At 36.6% G+C, this 18115-nt stretch overlaps 1 protein-coding gene across 8 annotated transcripts in view; it reads right to left on the bottom strand.

The window, feature by feature from the left end:
- The window catches only part of GRIA4 (glutamate ionotropic receptor AMPA type subunit 4), a 392397-nt gene that overhangs the window by 104178 nt on the left and 270104 nt on the right, over positions 1–18115 (bottom strand). For all 8 annotated transcript variants that reach the window (XM_032167274.2, XM_032167270.2, XM_032167275.2 and 5 more), the window contains one exon: positions 17652–17836. In XM_032167274.2, the coding sequence (XP_032023165.1) occupies positions 17652–17836 (185 nt within the window). The remainder of the gene's footprint in view (positions 1–17651; positions 17837–18115) is intronic.

The raw sequence follows: 18115 nt of genomic DNA, 5'->3' as shown, positions 1-18115 counted from the left end.
GAAACAATATAAATATAATTCTAATAAGATGTAGGTGGAAGGGGTAATTCCTTCCTTTCATAAACAATTACATTAAATAAATATAGTCATTAAGTGATGAAGCTGGAACTCCAGCTGGGTCTTCTGACTGTAGTTTCCATACTGTTTTCACTACACCCTGTTCCCTTCTTTAGACCACAGGAATTCAGACTAATTTTTGGCCAATATTAATATATCTTTCATAAGAGAAAAATGAACAAAATATATACCTGTGAGAATAACATTGTCTATCATATTAGATAATTGATGAATGCCAAACCTGTTTATGAGAAATCCAAGCTTTCTCATAATGAAACAAAGACACAATTCTTTTCTTACAAATAATCTCCTGTCTGAACATATTGCTTATTTGAATAGCAGTATATATACAAAGTGTTCCTAATTCCATTTTGTGTGGGGCTAAGACAGGGACACACAGGTGGAGAACTATCAGGTAAACTTTAATGCATCCTAGTCTGGGTTTGCAATTTCTTCATATATGCATAATAAAGCAAATTAGCAGAAAAGCTTAAATAACTTGGATTTAGTTTTGTGTAGCTTGTACTTTTCCAAATGTATATTTAAAATGACAGTTCATGTACGTATCCTAAATTTAATGCAAATCCAACTCAGTCCAATAGATAATTTTATTTATGTAAAACAAGCTCAAAGTGATCAATTAAACATTAAACTACTGGAGACCTGGGCAAGATGGCCAAATAGGAGCAGCTCCGGTCTGCCACTCCCAGTGAGATCAACGCAGAAGGCAAGTGATTTCTGCATTTCCAACTGAGATACCTGGCTCATCTCACTGGGACTGGTTAGACAGTGGGTGCAGCCCATGGAGGGTGAGCAGAAGCAGGGTGGGGTGTCACCTTGCCTGGAAAGTGCAAGGAGTCAGGGAACTCCCTCCCCTAGACAAGGGAAGCTGTGAGAGACTGTGCCTTGAGGAACGGTGCATTCTGGCCCAGATACTACGCTCTTCTCACAGTCTTCACAACCTGCAGACCGGGAGATTCCCTCGGGTGCCTACATCACCAGGACCCTGGATTTCAAGCACAAAGCTGGGAGGCCATTTGGGCAGACACTGAGCTAGTTGCAGGACTTTTTTTTCATACCCTAGTGGCACCTGGAATGCCAATGAGACAGAACCATTCATTCCTCTGGAAAGGGGACTGAAGCCAGGGGGCCAAGTTCTCTAGCTCAGTGGATCCCACCACCACGGAGCCTAGCAAGCTAAGATCCACCGGTTGAAATTCTCACTGCCAGCACAGCAGTCTGAAGTCAACCTGGCACATTCCAGCTTGGTGTGGGGAAGAGCCTCTGCCATTACCTCACATTGTAAACAAAGCCTCTGGGAAGTTTGAACTGGGCGGAGCACACCATAGCTCAGCAAAGCTGCTGTAGCCAGACTGCCTCTCTAGATTCTTCCTCTCTGTACAGGGCATCTCTGAAAGAAAGGCAGCAGCCCCAGTCATGGGCTTATAGATAAAACTCCCATCTCCCTGTGACAGAGCACCTTGGGGAAGGGGTGGCTGTGGGCACAGCTTCAGCAGGATTAAACATTCCTGCCTGCCAGCTCTGAAGAGGGCAATGATCTCCCAGCACAGCACTTGAGCTCTGCTAAGGGACAGACTGCCTCCTCATGTGGGTCCCTGACCCCCATGCCTCCTGACTGGGAGACACCTCCCAGTAGGGGCCAACAGACACTTCATACAGGAGAGCTTCAGCTGGTATCCGATGGGTGCCCCTTTGGGATGAAGCTTCCAGAGGAAGGAACAGGCAGCAATCTTTGCTGTACTGCAGCCTCTGCTGGTGATACCCCAGCAAACAGGGTCTGGAGTGGACCTCCAGCAAACTGCAGCAGATCTGCAGAAGAGGGGCCTGTTAGAAGGGAAACTAACAAACAGAAAAGAATAGCATCAATATCAACAAAAAGGATGTCCACACAAAAACCCCATCTGAAGGTAACCAACATCAAAGACCAAAGGTAGATAAATCCATGAAGATGAGGAAAAACCAGTGCAAAAAGGCTGAAAATTCCAAAAACCAGAACGCCTCTTCTCCTCCAAAGGATCACAACTCCTTGCCAGCAAGGTAACAGCACTGGACAGAGGATGAGTTTGATGAATTGACAGAAGTAGGCTTCAAAAGGTGGGTAATAACAAACTACTCCGGGCTAAAGGAGCATGTTCTAACCCAATGCAAGGAAGCTAAGAACCTTGAAAAAAGGTTAGAGGAATCGCTAACTAGAATAACCAGTTTAGAGAAGAACATAAATGACCTGATGGAGCTGAAAAACACAGCACGAGAACTTTGTGAAGCATACACAAATATCAATAGCTGAATTGATCATGCAGAAGAAAGGATATCAGAGATTAAAGATCAATTTAATGAAATAAAGCATGAAGACAAGATTAGAGAAAAAATAATGATAAGGAGTGAACAAAGCCTCCAAGAAATATGAGACTATGAGAAAAGACCAAACCTACATTTGATTGGTGTACCTGAAAGTGACGAGGAGAAGGGAACCAAGTTGGAAAACACTCTTCAGGATATTATCCAGGAGAACTTCCTCAACCTAGCAAGATAGGCCGACAGTCAAATTCAGGAAATACAGAGAACACCACAAAGATACTCCTCAAGAAGAGCAACCCCAAGACACGTAATCATTAGATTCACCAAGGTTGAAATGAAGGAAAAAATGTTAAGCGCAGCCAGAGAGAAAGGTCGGGTTACTCACAAAGGGAAGCCCATCAGACTAACAGCGGATCTCTCTGCAGAAACCCTAAAAGCCAGAAGACAGTGGGGGCCAATATTCAACATTCTTAAAGAGTAGAATTTTTAACCCAGAATTTCCTATCCAGCCAAACTAAGCTTCATAAGCAAAGGAGAAATAAAATCCTTTACAGGGAAGCAAATGCTGAGAGATTTTTGTCACCACCAGGCCTGCCTTGCAAGAGCTTCTGAAGGTAGCGCTAAATGTGGAAAGGAAAAACTGGTACCAGCCACTGCAAAAAACATACTCAATTGTAAAGACCATCGACACTATGAAGAAACTGCATTACCTAACGGGCAAAATAACCAGCTAGCATTATAATGACAGGATCAAATTCACACATAACAATATTAACCTTAAATGTAAACTGGCTAAATGCCCCCAATTAAAAGATACAGACTGGCAAATTGGATAAAGAGTCAAGACCCATCGGCATGCTGTATTCAGGAGACCCATCTCATGTGCAAAGACACATATAGGCTCAAAATAAAGAGATGGAGGAAGATATACCAAGCAAATGGAAAGCAAAAAAAAAAAAAAAAAAAAAAGGAGGGGTTGTGCTCCTAGTCTCTGATAAAACAGACTTTAAACCAACAAAAGATCAAAAAAGACAAAGAAGGGCATTACATAGTGGTAAAGGGATAAATGCAACAAGAGCTAACAATTCTAAACATACATGCACCCAATAAGGAGCACCCAGATTCATAAAACAAGTTCTTAGAGACCTACAAAGAAACTTAGACTCTCACACAATAATAATGGGAAACTGTAACACCCCACTGTCAATATTAGACAGATCAATGAGACAGATAATTAACAAGGATATTCAGGACTTGAACTCAGCTCTGGACCAAATGGACTTAATAGACATCTGCAGAACTCTCCACCCCAAATGAAGGGAATATACATTCTTCTCAGCAACACATCACACTTATTCTAAAACTGACCACATAATTGGAAGTAAAACACTCCTCAGCAAATGCAAAAGAACAAAAATCATAACAAACAGTCTCTCAGACCTCAGTGAACTCAAATTAGAACTCAGGATTAAGAAACTCACTCAAAACCCCACAACTACATGGAAATTGAACAACCTGCTCCTGAATGACTATTGGGTAAATAACGAAATTAAGGAAGAAATAAATAAGTTCTTTGAAACCAATGAGAACAAAGACACAATGTACTAGAATGTATGAGACACAGGTAAAGCAGTGTTTAGAGGGAAATTTGTAGCACTAAATGCCCACAGGAGAAAGCAGGAAAGATCTAAAATCGACACCCTAACATCACAAGTAAAAGAACTGGAGAAGCAAGAGCAAACAAATTCACAAGCTAGCAGAAGACAAGAAATAACTAAGATCAGAGCAGAACTGAAGGAGATAGGGACACAAAAAAACCCTTCAAAAAATTAATGAATACAGGAGCTAGTTTTTTGAAAAGATTAACAAAATAGACCACTAGCAAGACTAATAAAGAAAAGAGAGAAGAATCAAATAGACACAGTAAAAAATGATAAAGGGGATATCACCACTAATCCCACAGAAATACAAACTACCATCAGAGAATACAATAAATACCTCTATGCAAATAAACTAGAACATCTAAAAGAAATGGATAAATTCCTGGACACCTACACCTTCCCAACACTAAACTAGGAAGAAGTAGAATCCTTGAATAGACCAGTAAGTTCTGAAATTGAGGCAGTAATTAATAGGCTACCAACCAAAAAAAGCCCAGGACCTGACAGATTCACAGCCGAATTCTACCAAAGGTACAAAGAGGAGCTGACAGCATTCCTTTTGAAACAATTCCAAACAATAGAAAAATAAAGACTCCTGCCTAACTCATTTTATGAGGTCAGCATCATCCTGATACCAAAACCTGGCAGAGACACAACAAAAAAAGACAATTTCAGGCCAATATCCCTGATGAACATCAGTGCAAAAATCCTCAATAAAATACTGGCAGTCCGAATCCAGCAGCACATTAAAAAGCTTATCCACCATGATCGAGTCGCCTTCATCCCTGGGATGTGAGGCTGGTTCAACATATGCAAATCAATAAACATAATCCATCACATAAACAGAACCAATAACAAAAACCACATGATTATCTCAATAGATGCAGAAAAGCCCTTTGATAAAATTCAACACCCCTTCATGCTAAAAACTCTAAATAAACTAGGTATTGATGGAACGTATCTCAAAATAATAAGAGCTATTCATGACAAACCCACAGCCAATATCATACTGAATGGGCAAAAGCTGGAAACATTCCCTTTGAAAACTGGCACAACACAAGGATGCCCTCTCTCACCACTCCTATTCAGCACATTATTGGAAGTTCTGGCAAGAAAAAGAGATAAAGTGTATTCAAATAGGAATAGAGGAAGTTAAATTGTCTCTCTTTGCAGATGACATGATTGTATATTTAGAAAACCCCATCTTCTCAGCCCAAAATCTCCTTAAGCTGTTAAGCAACTTCAGCAAAGTCTTGGGATACAAAATCAAGTGCAAAAATTGCAAGCATTTCTTTACACCAATAATAGACAAACAGAGAGCCAAATGAATAGTGAACGCCCATTCACAATTGCTACAAAGAGAATAAAATACTTAGGAATCCAACTTGCAAGGGATGTGAAGGACCTCTTCAAGGAGAACTACAAACCACTGCTCAAGGAAATAAGAAAGGACACAAACAAATGGAAAAACTTTCCATGTTTATGGATAGGAAGAATCAATATCATGAAAATGGCCGTACTGTCCAATGTAATTTATAGATTCAATGCTGTCTCCATCAAGCTACCACTGACTTTCTTCACAGAGTTAGAAAAAACTACTTTAAATTTCATATGGAACCAAAAAAAGAGGCTGTATAGCCAAGACAATCCTAAGCAAATAGAACAAAGTCAGAGGCATCACACTACCTGACTTAAAACTATACTACAAGGCTACGGTAAACAAAACAGCATGGTACTGGTACTTAAACAGATATATAGACCAATGGAACAGAACAGAGTTCTCACAAATAACACCATACATCTACAACCATCTGATCTTTGACAAACCTTACAAAAACAAGCAATGGGGAAAGGATCTCCTATTCAGTAAATGGTGCTGGGAAAACTGGCTAGCCATATGCAGAAAACTGAAACTGGACCCCTTTCTTACACCTTATACAAAAATTAACTCAAGATGGATTAAAGACTTAAACATAACACCTAAAACTATGAAAACCCTAGAAGAAAACCTAGCCAATACCATTCAGGACATAGGCATGGGCAAAGACTTCGTGACTAAAACACCAAAAGCAATGGCAACAAAAGCCAAAACTGACAAATGGGATCTAATTAAACTAAAAAGCTTCTGTACAGCAAAATAAACTATCATCAGAGTGAACAGGCAACCTATAGAATGGGAGAAAATTTTTGCAATCTATCCATCTGACAAAGGGCTAATATCCAGAATCTACAAGGAACTTAAACAAATTTACAAGAAACAAACAACCCCATCAAAAAGTGGGCAAAGTATATGAACAGACACTTCTCAAAAGAAGATATTATTGTGTCCAAGAAACATATGAAAAAAAGCTCCTCATCACTAGTCATTAGAGAAATGCAAATCAAAACCACAGTGAGATACCATCTCATGCCAGTTAGAATGGCGATCATTAAAAAGTCAAACAACAGATGCTGGTGAGGATGTGGAGAAATGGAAACACTTTTACACTGTTGGTGGGAGTGTAAATTAGTTCAACCATTTTGGAAGACAGTGTGGTGATTCCTCAAGGATCTAGAACCAGAAATACCATTTGACCCAGCAATCCCATTACTGGGTATATACCCAAAGGATTATAAATCATTCTACTATAAAGACACATGCACACGTATGTTTATTGCAGCACTATTCACAATAGAAAAGACTTGGAACCAACCCAAATGCCCATCAATGATAGACTGGATTAAGAAAATGTGGCACATATATACCATGGAATATTATGCAGCCATAAAAGGATGAGTTCATGTCTTTTGCAGGGACATGGATGAAGCTGGAAACCATCATTCTCAGCAAACTAACACAGGACCAGAAAACCAAACACTGCATGTTCTCCCTCATAAGTGAGAGTTGAACAATGAGAACACAGGGACACAGGGAGGGGAACATCACACACCGGGGCCTGTCGGGGTGGTCGGGGGCTAGTGGGGGGATAGCATTAGAAGAAATACCTAATGTAGATGATGGGTTGATAGGTGCAGCAAACCACCATGGCACATGTATACCTATGTAATAAACCTGCACGTTCTGCACATGTATCCCAGAACTTAAAAAAAAAGATACACCATGTTAAATCTAAGATATTCCTGTGAAAAATTCTCAGTAAATTAAAAAATAAAAATTAACAGTTCATTTATATACAAAAAAATTAAACTATTCACAGTATAGTTTAATGGTATTTACATTTTATGGTATACTTTTTGAACATGATAATTCCAAAAGTAGTAGTATATACAGTTAATTTTGTTTAACCAGAAAGTCAAATATCTAATTTCTTGAGATGTCTCTAATTGGACATATCATCAATGAGTAGATATCTATTCTTGAATTATAAAGAAAACTTGATGGGGCTGGTGGTGATGGGAATAAAAGTTATCTTCAAAGATCATATACTGTTACGAATGTTTCAAAGGGATATATCATTAGGGAGGAATATTTGCTGAATTTTAATGTCAAATATGTTGAAGATGAAATTGTTCAACCATGGAATTCATAAGCACCTGGTGAAGATTTTGTTCACAGGATGGATGAACTTCTAAGAACCAGTCAACCTGAGAGTCTGTGATTCTGTTATTCTCCAGTGTAGAGGACTGTGTGAACCATTGGCTCTGGGAGGCCTCTGTTAATATGTGATGGTCTCGCCCTAGCCCCTTGCTGTTACATATCTTTTCTTTATTACATTTAAGATACTATCATCTGAATGTCCTTTCTTCTTTCATTTTTCTTAAATCAAGTTTTCTTTTATTTCCTTGGATGAATACAAGGCAAATGAATTGTAAAGAAGTGGCTGCAAAGTGTTTGACGGCCAATTTTACAAAGAACACTAGGTTAAATAAGGTTTAAGAGGTTTCTTTGCCATAGGAATTTTTAGAGGCTTCAATATGCTAATGTACAGTGAAATCTCAATAGTGAGGGTATGCAGTTCTGTAGAGCAGTTTTAGAAGGTTGTTTAAGGACATTCTTCCTAGAGCTTTATCTTTCGCTCACCTCCTTCCTTAACTTTCACATACATTTCTGACTTTATGTTGCTTTGGCATAAACACAAATGTTGCTTTAGCATCATTTTCTTATTTCCCTTCAGTGTTGATAATCTATACCCACAAAAATGACTCAATTAGACTATAAAATATGTTCTGTTCATAATTTTGGAAGTAGTCTTCAATATTAAATAACTTTCGCTAATACCATTTTTGGTCACGGTTTTACATTTGCATGTTTTAAATTATATTTAACATATGAAATTATGATTAAGTCTGAAAGTCATATGACTTCAGAGTCATTCTCTTTGCTTTTATTTCAGCAGATTTTTTTTTTCACATTTGAGTTTATTTGGGCTTTGTTATGCTATACTTCAAATACATAATAGACAACCAGCTTCATCTGAAGTGGATTCATAAAGACACAGATGTAAATAGATACCCTGTCTTTATAAATCAGTTAGACCCATTTACATTTGTTCAAATGATTACCTCCAATATTATTAAAATAAATATTATTATAAATATTATTTTAAAAATCCCAAAGGTCTAACTATAGAGATAAAAGGCGAGAAAAAAATATCTCTCCCTAATAAACTAGATTGACCTATTTGCCGTGGGTATGTAATTTTTGCATAGCAAGCTCAGTTTATTTTGCCTATGTTTGCCCATAGGCCAGTCAAAACTTAAAGACTATTATTCATATTGACTGGCAATACTATTAAAATTGCCAAAACAAATTTATTTTTCTAAAAACCCTAGTTGGATTATTACACTTCTTAAAATCTTAACAAAAATGGTGTTTGGCAAAATAGACATTTAATAAACAAATTTAATACATTAATAATTTGTCATTATCACTATTTGGCATTATATATTTGTTTCTTTATTGTGTGGCTTCCCCACTAAAATATAAACTGCAATGTGCAGGGGCTTTTCCTAAGCCGAGGATATGCCTGGCCTGACCTATAACAGGCACTCAATAAATATTTAAGTAGATGTCAAACAAATTAAGTTATACACTGGTATAAATGTGACTATAAAAAATATAGTCTACAGATGAAGTACCATTGTTTATTTGCTACACTACTTAGTCACCAGGTACACTGCTGAGTCACTTGGCTTTCTACCTTCTGGTTCATTCTCTATGTTGTCATCGGAATTATGGCTCTAAAACACGACGTCAATCATGTATAAAAACATCCGATGACATCTATGATGCAATGATGAATTTAAAACTTCCTAGTAAAGCCCATGAGGCCACTCATAATCTGCCTTTAATTTGCCTTGGCCATCTCATACTCGCTGTGGTTAGGCTCCATCCACATTCACTTCTTTCCCAGGACACGAAGCTCTCTCCTATTACTCTGTTCTCACACATGCCATCTTCCTTGAATGCTCTTTCTCAGCATCTCTGCCTGGGGAATTCAAACTCCCCTTTCAACAATTTGCTTTTTTTTTTTTTTTTAATTGCACCTTTCCACATTGTGCTGCGTTATTTGATTGTGTCCTTCTGTTTTTCTTTGCATTCAGAGTTCCTTCACAGCATCAACTAAAATTGATGTAACCTACATGCAGTGCTTGGAAATTAGTAGGTACTGGATAAATGTGTGTTAAATAAATGACCAAATGGATGTGTTGTGGTACATGTATAAGAAAGGAAAATAATAGAATGTGGTGGGCGGAGACAAGAAAATTTGTTTCTCTTGTGTTACTGCACAATATTTATATCATTATATTATGAACACAAAATTAATTATAAAATTAGAATAATTTCTAAAAGAATTAGAATAAATTATAAAAATAGAATATATATTAAAAATAGAATGTATATATTTCATCTCACACACACTATATATATAAAACCCCCCGTATGAGTTCTGTGGTTTTAAAAAGAAAACTTTAAGTCAAATACAGGAGCAAATTATGTCTAGACTTTGGATGCATAATAGAACTCTTTGGTATATGTGGCCCTGGGAAAAAACTTTAAAAAATAGAAAATCAATTTCTTATATCCAATCTTAATCCATCCTTCATTTTTCTCTTTACCAGTGATTATGTGAACCTTACCATTATTATTTTGGTAAAAATTACACTACTTTATTTCTTTCTAATCTTAAACTTGTCACAAGTTGTATATGAGATTGGAGAAAATTTGTAGCAGCAGGGAACTAGTGTCCAATTATGTGGCTAATCTTGAGGGAAGGTTTAGAAATGAATTTGTTCCATTACTTTTCTGACTGAATCAAAGTGGATAAAAACGATGTATCACTTCATTTGCTGGCAGAGAATACACTTTATTACTGGACTGTTTAATATAAATACTGTATAATTTATAAAAATATAGTTATATTTATGATGTTTACAAGACTCAGAAAAGGGTCCTCAAAGGTACTGTTGAATGTTTTGCTTCCTTTTTGTTAATCTCACTGCCTTTTAAACATTTTAAACATTTGAGGAGTAGGTGCAAAATTCTACTGAGATAATTATGATGTTATCCTCTCTTTTATCCCTAATGAGGAATATAACTTACCTCTCCCTAAACCACAGTAGATACTTGTATGCAGCTGCTTTTGATTTAAGGCTAGAAAAACTAATTCATTTTATACCTCTAAAATTATCAAGCAGATTTTCCTTTATCTTCGTAAAAGAAGCTGAAGTTTTAGATGTTTCTGTCAAAAACAATAGTAAAAATTGTTCCAGTAAGTGTTCTTGCAGCATCACTAAAACATATTTAGTTGAACCTAACCTAATCATAGAATTCATGATTCTTCCCAGATAGAAGCACTTGCATTCTGACAACCATATTTTTCTTCTTCCTTGAAAAAACTTATATCCTTTGGCTCCTTCACTTTGCCTTTTATTTTATCCTATTTTTTACTTTATAAGAAAATGAAGTATGGCTGCAACCATGGTAACAGTTGCTGGGAGACAATTAGACACCCCTTTCTAACCCCCACCAATTCCATTTGCACTAGTCCGGCAGATCTGTAAAGGTGTTTCTGTTTTCTATGAAAACGATAAACCTAGTGCATCATAATGGGACTTGCACATTCGAATCAGTTCTGCTAAATAGTAATATTAAAGAAGTAAAATTCACCTTCTTAGCAAAACCTCACATCTTTTGAGTTTCTTCTTACTTTGTTGTAGATCCTGACTGAGCAAAGCTCAATATGCAAAAGGAGCTTTATAATGAAGCAAAGCAGCATGCTCTGCCAGTACTGCAGTGCGGGAAATTGCTGATACGACTTTTTTGCTGTAGTAATTTCTGTGGGTGCCTGATTTGTTCCTGTTGCATCTCGCCCATTGTTACTTTAATATATGGAAATAAAACTCTTGCTTTTTTCAGCCTGTACAACAAACTCTGGGACATGTAGGTGTCCCATAATCTTGGACAGGTGAAATTCTGGACAAGAAAGCCTCCCAGGTAATTGAAGGCTTCCCTTAAATACAAAATGTGTCTCCTGCCTGTGTCTTCAAGTGAGGCTCATTTAGACTTCCAATTTATTCAACAATTGTTTTTGGAACCACTATCGTCACTAGGGGATGTATTGGTAACAATAAACATAGACTCTGCCCTGATGGAGATAAGATTTCAATAGGAAAGATAGACAACTAAACTGGTGTAATGCAAGGAGTCTACGTTTCTGCTACCTCCAATATTTACAGCTTCAACTTTGTCTACTGCTCCGTTTCAGCTTCTACTTTTGCTTCATACCAATCTTGATTACCTTTTGAGCATTTTCAGATCTCGTTTTCTTCACAGTTCGTTCTGTCTTGGAATACCCTTACCCCTTTTCTCTGGCTGGGAAGATCCAATGCATTTTCAGTTTAAATGCTTCTTTTCTCTGTGAAACATTTGGGACTGCCTTGTTTATACTTAGTTACCCCATCTTCTGGATTCTTCATACGTTTTTGTAATATCTCTGTTTCTGAAGCCATCAAATTGTCTTATAATTATTTATGCATGTTTCTGAGTTCCCAGCTTGAGTGTAAACATTGTGTAAGGACCATGAGTTGCTCACCTTTGTACAGCAGGCATTGCAGTGCCTGGAACAATGTCTGGCATACAGATGTTGAATGAATGTATGAGGTGTCAGGTGCAGAGCTGTCCCATCTACAGTTGTTGGCTCGTTCCTACTGTCAGAATGTATGACGCTGAATCCTATATAGATGATTCAAATAATCATAGCTGTTATCTCCAGTTATGAGCTCTCTCCTGTAATGACTCCTCCTCCTTATAACTGTAGCTATCTTTCCTCCTCTTATTGTGCTTCTTTTTGTTTCTTCTGTCTCTTCTGTTTTTGAGGGTTTTGTTTTGTTTTGCTTTTAGGCTTTGATACAAAAAATTGACCTTATGGCCATTAGCCAGTAACAAAAATGTTCCTTTCCTTTTAGATATTGACTCAACCAGTTATGGGATACAGAGGCAGGATCTTTAAGACTTCGGCTCCTTTTAATGCTTTATTCACTATAGAGACTTTTTGGGAGTCGGGGGGAACTGGCAGAGTTCTAGATTTGGTACAATACCTGATGTTTGAGAGTTGTGAAAATTTGTAAATGCAAACTCTAGATAAATAGGCTTTTACTAAGTATTGCCATGCATTTGACCACTTGCCAAAAATTCTGAGTCCTAACATCTCACTTAGGTGGTACTAGACATGGTAGGCAGCCTTGGGTTTAGAATAAGTTAACTGGGATCATGTCCACATTTCATCTCTTATGTGCAAATGGCCTCATTTAGGTTTGAGAAATTTTCCTCTCTTTCTCATTGATCTTGCCCTGAGGTAGGATTATTGGCTTCTTTGGGTCACAATAAGCCTCTGAGAGGTCAGCCGTGGCTTTTAGGCTTTTTTGATTGATTTGCAAACAGTGTGGGAAGGTCACTGGTTTTGTCAGTAATCCGAGATTCACTTGTGTCTGATGGGACACTAAATTCCCTTTCATATAATGAAAATGACAATACTGCTGAAAGGGGTTCCAATTAGATCTGGGGTACATGATAAAGAAGCAGTTTAAGATAACTGTGAGTCAACTGTAGAGACATTTTTCTCCATTCTTTTGTTAAATATCTACTTCATACTCTAAGGTCAGTCCTTACTATCTTTTCCTGATAAATACTTGGTTAGATTCCTTAAATACATCCATGATGTGTACTAGGATCAATATTGTTCTAGTTTTCTATCAAATGCCTTTGATATCTCATCTATTTAATAACAACTGGCATCCACAGCAAAACCCCCAAGGCAGTGTAAGATCCTTTATCACTTTCTACATAATGTATTTCTAAAAGAAATCATATATTTTAGTAGGATTTTAGGAAATACTTTTGGTTTAAACCTTAGTTAACCAGACAGGAGTTACTAACCATAGCAGAAAATGTATCGGTTTTGCTTAGCACTGTATCTTCAGCAGAGCATAGTACCTGACTATATATATATATACACATATATGCGTATATGTGTGTGTGTGTATACATATATATATGTATACACATATATGCATATATATGTATGTGTATATATATATGTATACACACACATTGCATATGCAGTGTCACACACACACACAAACACACACACACAGTGGAGACTTAACAAATGTTTGTAGAATGAATAAATATCCAGAAAAGATCACCTGACTGAAGTTTTACTATTAATACATGCTTCTTTTCAAGGTATATCCCATGCATACAATTATACATTGCTTTAGGATCAAACAAATCATTAAAAAGACTTCACTACAAACAGCATTATTGACTTTTAGAGACAGCAAGGGTTTTCAAGATCATCTCAGCTCAACTGTCCTTATTTAAAGTGAGAAGGAGAAGAATCATAGGTGGTAAGTGATTCCATTTACTTTTTAAAAATAAACAACTAAAGATTTCTTATCCGTCTCTCAGAGAATGAAAACATTCATTTTTATTTTGTTGGAACCATCATAATTTGGGAGATATAATGTAACTGACCAAAGAAAGAGGTAGACGAGTGCAGACCATCCAACTACCCATTGTGATAATTCTGTTCCAGAGGATCACAGTTGGGAGTTCATGGCAATCGGGTTTCACTAACAGGAACACACAAATCTAGCTGCTGGACCCTTGGGTTTTTATCACAGTGGAGTAAAATGTGTGAGCAACCACTAGCCTTAAGTGCCATTTTGCTCAATTACTTTGGCTACCAGAAAGATAGTTAAGGTTTGTTGTTGCTTTTTTGCTACTAGGTTAAACATGTGAACCAAAGTCTGATACTTCAGTGTTCAATTGGTAACGTTATTAGGTAGAATCCCTAGGGACTCTTTGCAAGTAATAGAGTTCAGAATTTAAAATTAATAGATACATGTAAAAATCATAAATAAAAGACTCCTACTATAAATCTCTTATTTTGATATGAAACAGTTCTTTTGATTCCAGCTATATGAAGCTATTGCAAGCTGTTCTACAAAATAATTGATATATTGTTACAGGAAGAAAATTAGGTGAAAGGAATAAAGCTAGGGTCCACAATGATATTTGTAATATCTTTCAAACTCAGCAATTTCAGTAAAAATATTCTATCAAAAATTCATCACAAATTCAGCAAACACTTAAAAATACTTCTCGTTTTAGATTTCTTTTCAAGGCTTGTTTCTGCAAATGAGTGGACCAAATTGCTCATTGGATTTAGAGAGCCAAAATTCCAATTTGTTTGATTGGAGTTGATACGAACAAAATAAATCTAACTTTGTGGTTTCAATATGTTTCTACTCTCTTAAAGCACTCAGTGGGTGATATTTACATACATTCTTCCATTTTTTCTTATGGTGTACATTAAACCGTATTTTCAAATACTTGATCTTAAACTCATATTTTGAAATGCTTGAATGAGTATATGTCTAGCTACTATATTAAATAGCAATACATTTATAAGAACTAATTAGTTCTTGTCATAAAATAATTTGCAAAACATGTATAGAAGATGAAATGCTTCTATAACCACAGTTTTCCATTAACATATTTTGAGAGAATATTGTCTGAACTCTTCCTATTATGTTTTTGCAAATGGATACAAATTAAGATGTCAGTGAAGTAATTATTGGTGGCATGCTACCATAATATGAAATGTGCCCATCCTTCTAGAAATTTTTTTTTTTTTCAAGATGGAGTTTCACTGTTGTTGCCCAGGCTGGAGTGTAATGGCACGATCTCGGCTCACTGCAACCTCCGCCTCCTGGGTTTAAGTGATTTTCCTGCCTCAGCCTCCCAAGTAGCTGGGATTGCAGGCATGTGCCACCACACCTGGCTAATTTTTTATTTTTAGTAGTGACAGGGTTTCTCCATGTTTGTCAGGCTGGTCTCGAACTCCCGACCTCAGGTGATCCACCCGCCTCGGCCTCCCAAAGTGCTGGGATTACAGGCGTGAGCCGCCGTGCCTAGCCATAGAAATTTACTAATATGAAGTGTGTCCATCCTTCTAGAACTTTATCATCATTGTGTTAATTTCACCATCTTCTGAGAAAAGGCCACCTTTTCAAAGGCATTTTTCTAATCAAGATTATTTAGCATTTAACTTTTTATCTTTTAAAAATGCTTTGGTTGGCTTTTTGAAATTGTTTTCTCTTGTTATCTTAATTTATGAAAAAGGATGTTGAAACACAGGGGTCTTAAGGTACACTTACAAACCCCTGACAAAGTGTGGATTAGCTCTTGTGGATGAGCCAAGAGTAAAACCAAGAAAACGTTAAAAGTTGTTTCATTTAGAGCTAAAAGGAATTAAAATACAGATAGTAAACAACAACAACAGCATGTTCAGAATAAAAACACAGCTTTTCTTGGGGGAAAATTTTATAGGACAATTAAGAGTACATTATTTTCTCACAATGCAGTAGACTTTATTGCAATTTATGAGATTTATACCTGAGAGGCATTTTAAATTGACAAAGTTCTCTTACTATTATTATTCTTATTACCATGCAACCATGACAGAAAGGAAACCTTTTAGAATTTGGCAAGAATAGAAAAAGTAGACACTCAAGTTTTCTAATTTCTTTAAAATGACAAAAAATATATAAGATGTCCAGTTCCTTTAGCAAGAGCTCATTTACGGCTTATTCAGGTTATCCAAAGCACCCAGGTGTGCCAATTTTCTTCTTAGAAACCAGCTGAGCCTCTGAAATGGGTAAGTGTGCTTTAGGCACTCAATTGCCTCCTCCAGACTTGGTCTTTTAAGCACAGGTGCTAAGTGGAGGGTCTTTCTGAGCCTTACTCACCCTCTGACAGGAACTTGGCAATCCAGGCAGTTCTTATAATTGGCTGCTCTGTGGGATTCATCGTGAGTTATTTACAAAGCTTCAGTTGTTCAGGTCAAACAACTCAAACTCTCAATACAGGGGCGGGAGTGGGAGAGAGGGCAATGGGAGTCGGAGGTAAAAAGCTATATATATATATATAGCTTTTTCTTCTACAAAGAGATGACAGGAAGTAAATACTCTGTTATTTCCTCTTATGGTCTGGCTTCTTTAAACTTTAGCAATACAATATTTTTGTTTGTTTGTTTTGTTTTACTTTTCACTTTTACAAATGCTAATATAGCTGAGGAAGGAAACTGAAGACATCTAGTCCCGTGCCTGCAAATAGTACAGCTGAATATCTGAAATATATTTTGTTTTTCATTCTTATAATTGAATACTAAAGTTATTCCTATAAATAAACCTCCAAATTGGCAAGTTTAGTATTGGAAATCAAGTCATATAGTTATGCAGTTAAGAGATATATAACAAACTAACCAACAAAAAATTGTATTACCCATGTCTGGCTGAACTAACATATTGTAGATAATATGAGCAAGCATTTCTAAAACCACTAGATGGCATTCATTCACTGCAATTTTGGCCAAAGAGCCTTTAAAGCTTTATCATGATCTGCAGGGGTAGGGGAAGGCAGATGTTATCCATTATTTGCTGATATTTTCCTATCATTTAATACAATGGCAAAGCTCAGTTTAATCTTTTCCTGGCTGCTTCAAATCAAATCAACAAACATTTATTGAAACCTTTATTCAAGGACTTTTCTGTTTTGAGGAGAGTTGAAAACCATCTCCACTGGGGCAGTAATGTATTGACTTATAATACCCAGCAGAAAACATGCTATATACAGTATTCCACTAAATTATATACAGTATTCTACTGACTTTTATTTTATTGCTTTAGTAATTTATGTTGCTGTTTCTCATGTAGCACTTCTCTAAAGTAAGTGTGCCTCTAAAAAAGGTGCACTCACAAATTTAGAATTTTTGTGCTATTTTTAGATGGGATTAATCTTCAACATTAATATTTTTGAAAACTGGAGGCCAAGAGCTCTTCAAGATTCACACAGGGTCCTTCACTCATTCAAGTCTTAAGAATATGCGAGAAATAGCTTTCTAAATACATTGAGACCTAAGAACCAAAAAGGTCCTTGGTGATATAAGATTGTGATTTGGTCCTGAAGATATTCATGGAATGAAAACTCTCAAACCTCACACTCCAAATTAAAAGTTGGGAGAAGATGTTGATGGGGACAAGTCAATCAAAGGTTAAATTTTTCTGTATAGGGTCTAGGTTAAAAATATAAAATCTAGGACTTACCTGTTCTAATATGTTTTGAAGTCTTTCTATCTCACAGTCTATTACAAACTTCTTCTCTTGTCTTCTATCAAGTTCTTCTAGAAGTTGCCTATAGCTGACATCATTAAAATTTTCCACACATATAGCGCTGACATGCCAACCATTTTGTCCTGCTTTTTCCATAATAGCTTGGAGTATCGAGTATCCTATTGGGGAAAAAAAAAGTTACTAAAAACATGCTTTTACTCCCCTTTAATGACGTATGCAGGCACTGAGCCTATATCAACACTGTTATGTTCCAAAATATACTGAATGCTTAGAAACTTTGTGTGGTTATTTCTGAATAATTTATTCTTACTTTCTTTAGTCACGGCAACAAAATCTCTTAAAATATTGATTGAGTGAAGTAGCAACACCATACCTTGTGCTCTCAAAATCTCTTTACTGGAGAACATTGCATTGCTCTAGATACTTTTTTGATGAGA

Source organism: Hylobates moloch, unplaced genomic scaffold (genome assembly GCF_009828535.3).
Source record: "Hylobates moloch isolate HMO894 unplaced genomic scaffold, HMol_V3 SCAFFOLD_11, whole genome shotgun sequence".
Taxonomy (NCBI): domain Eukaryota; kingdom Metazoa; phylum Chordata; class Mammalia; order Primates; family Hylobatidae; genus Hylobates; species Hylobates moloch.
This window is presented reverse-complemented; position numbering and strand designations above follow the sequence as displayed.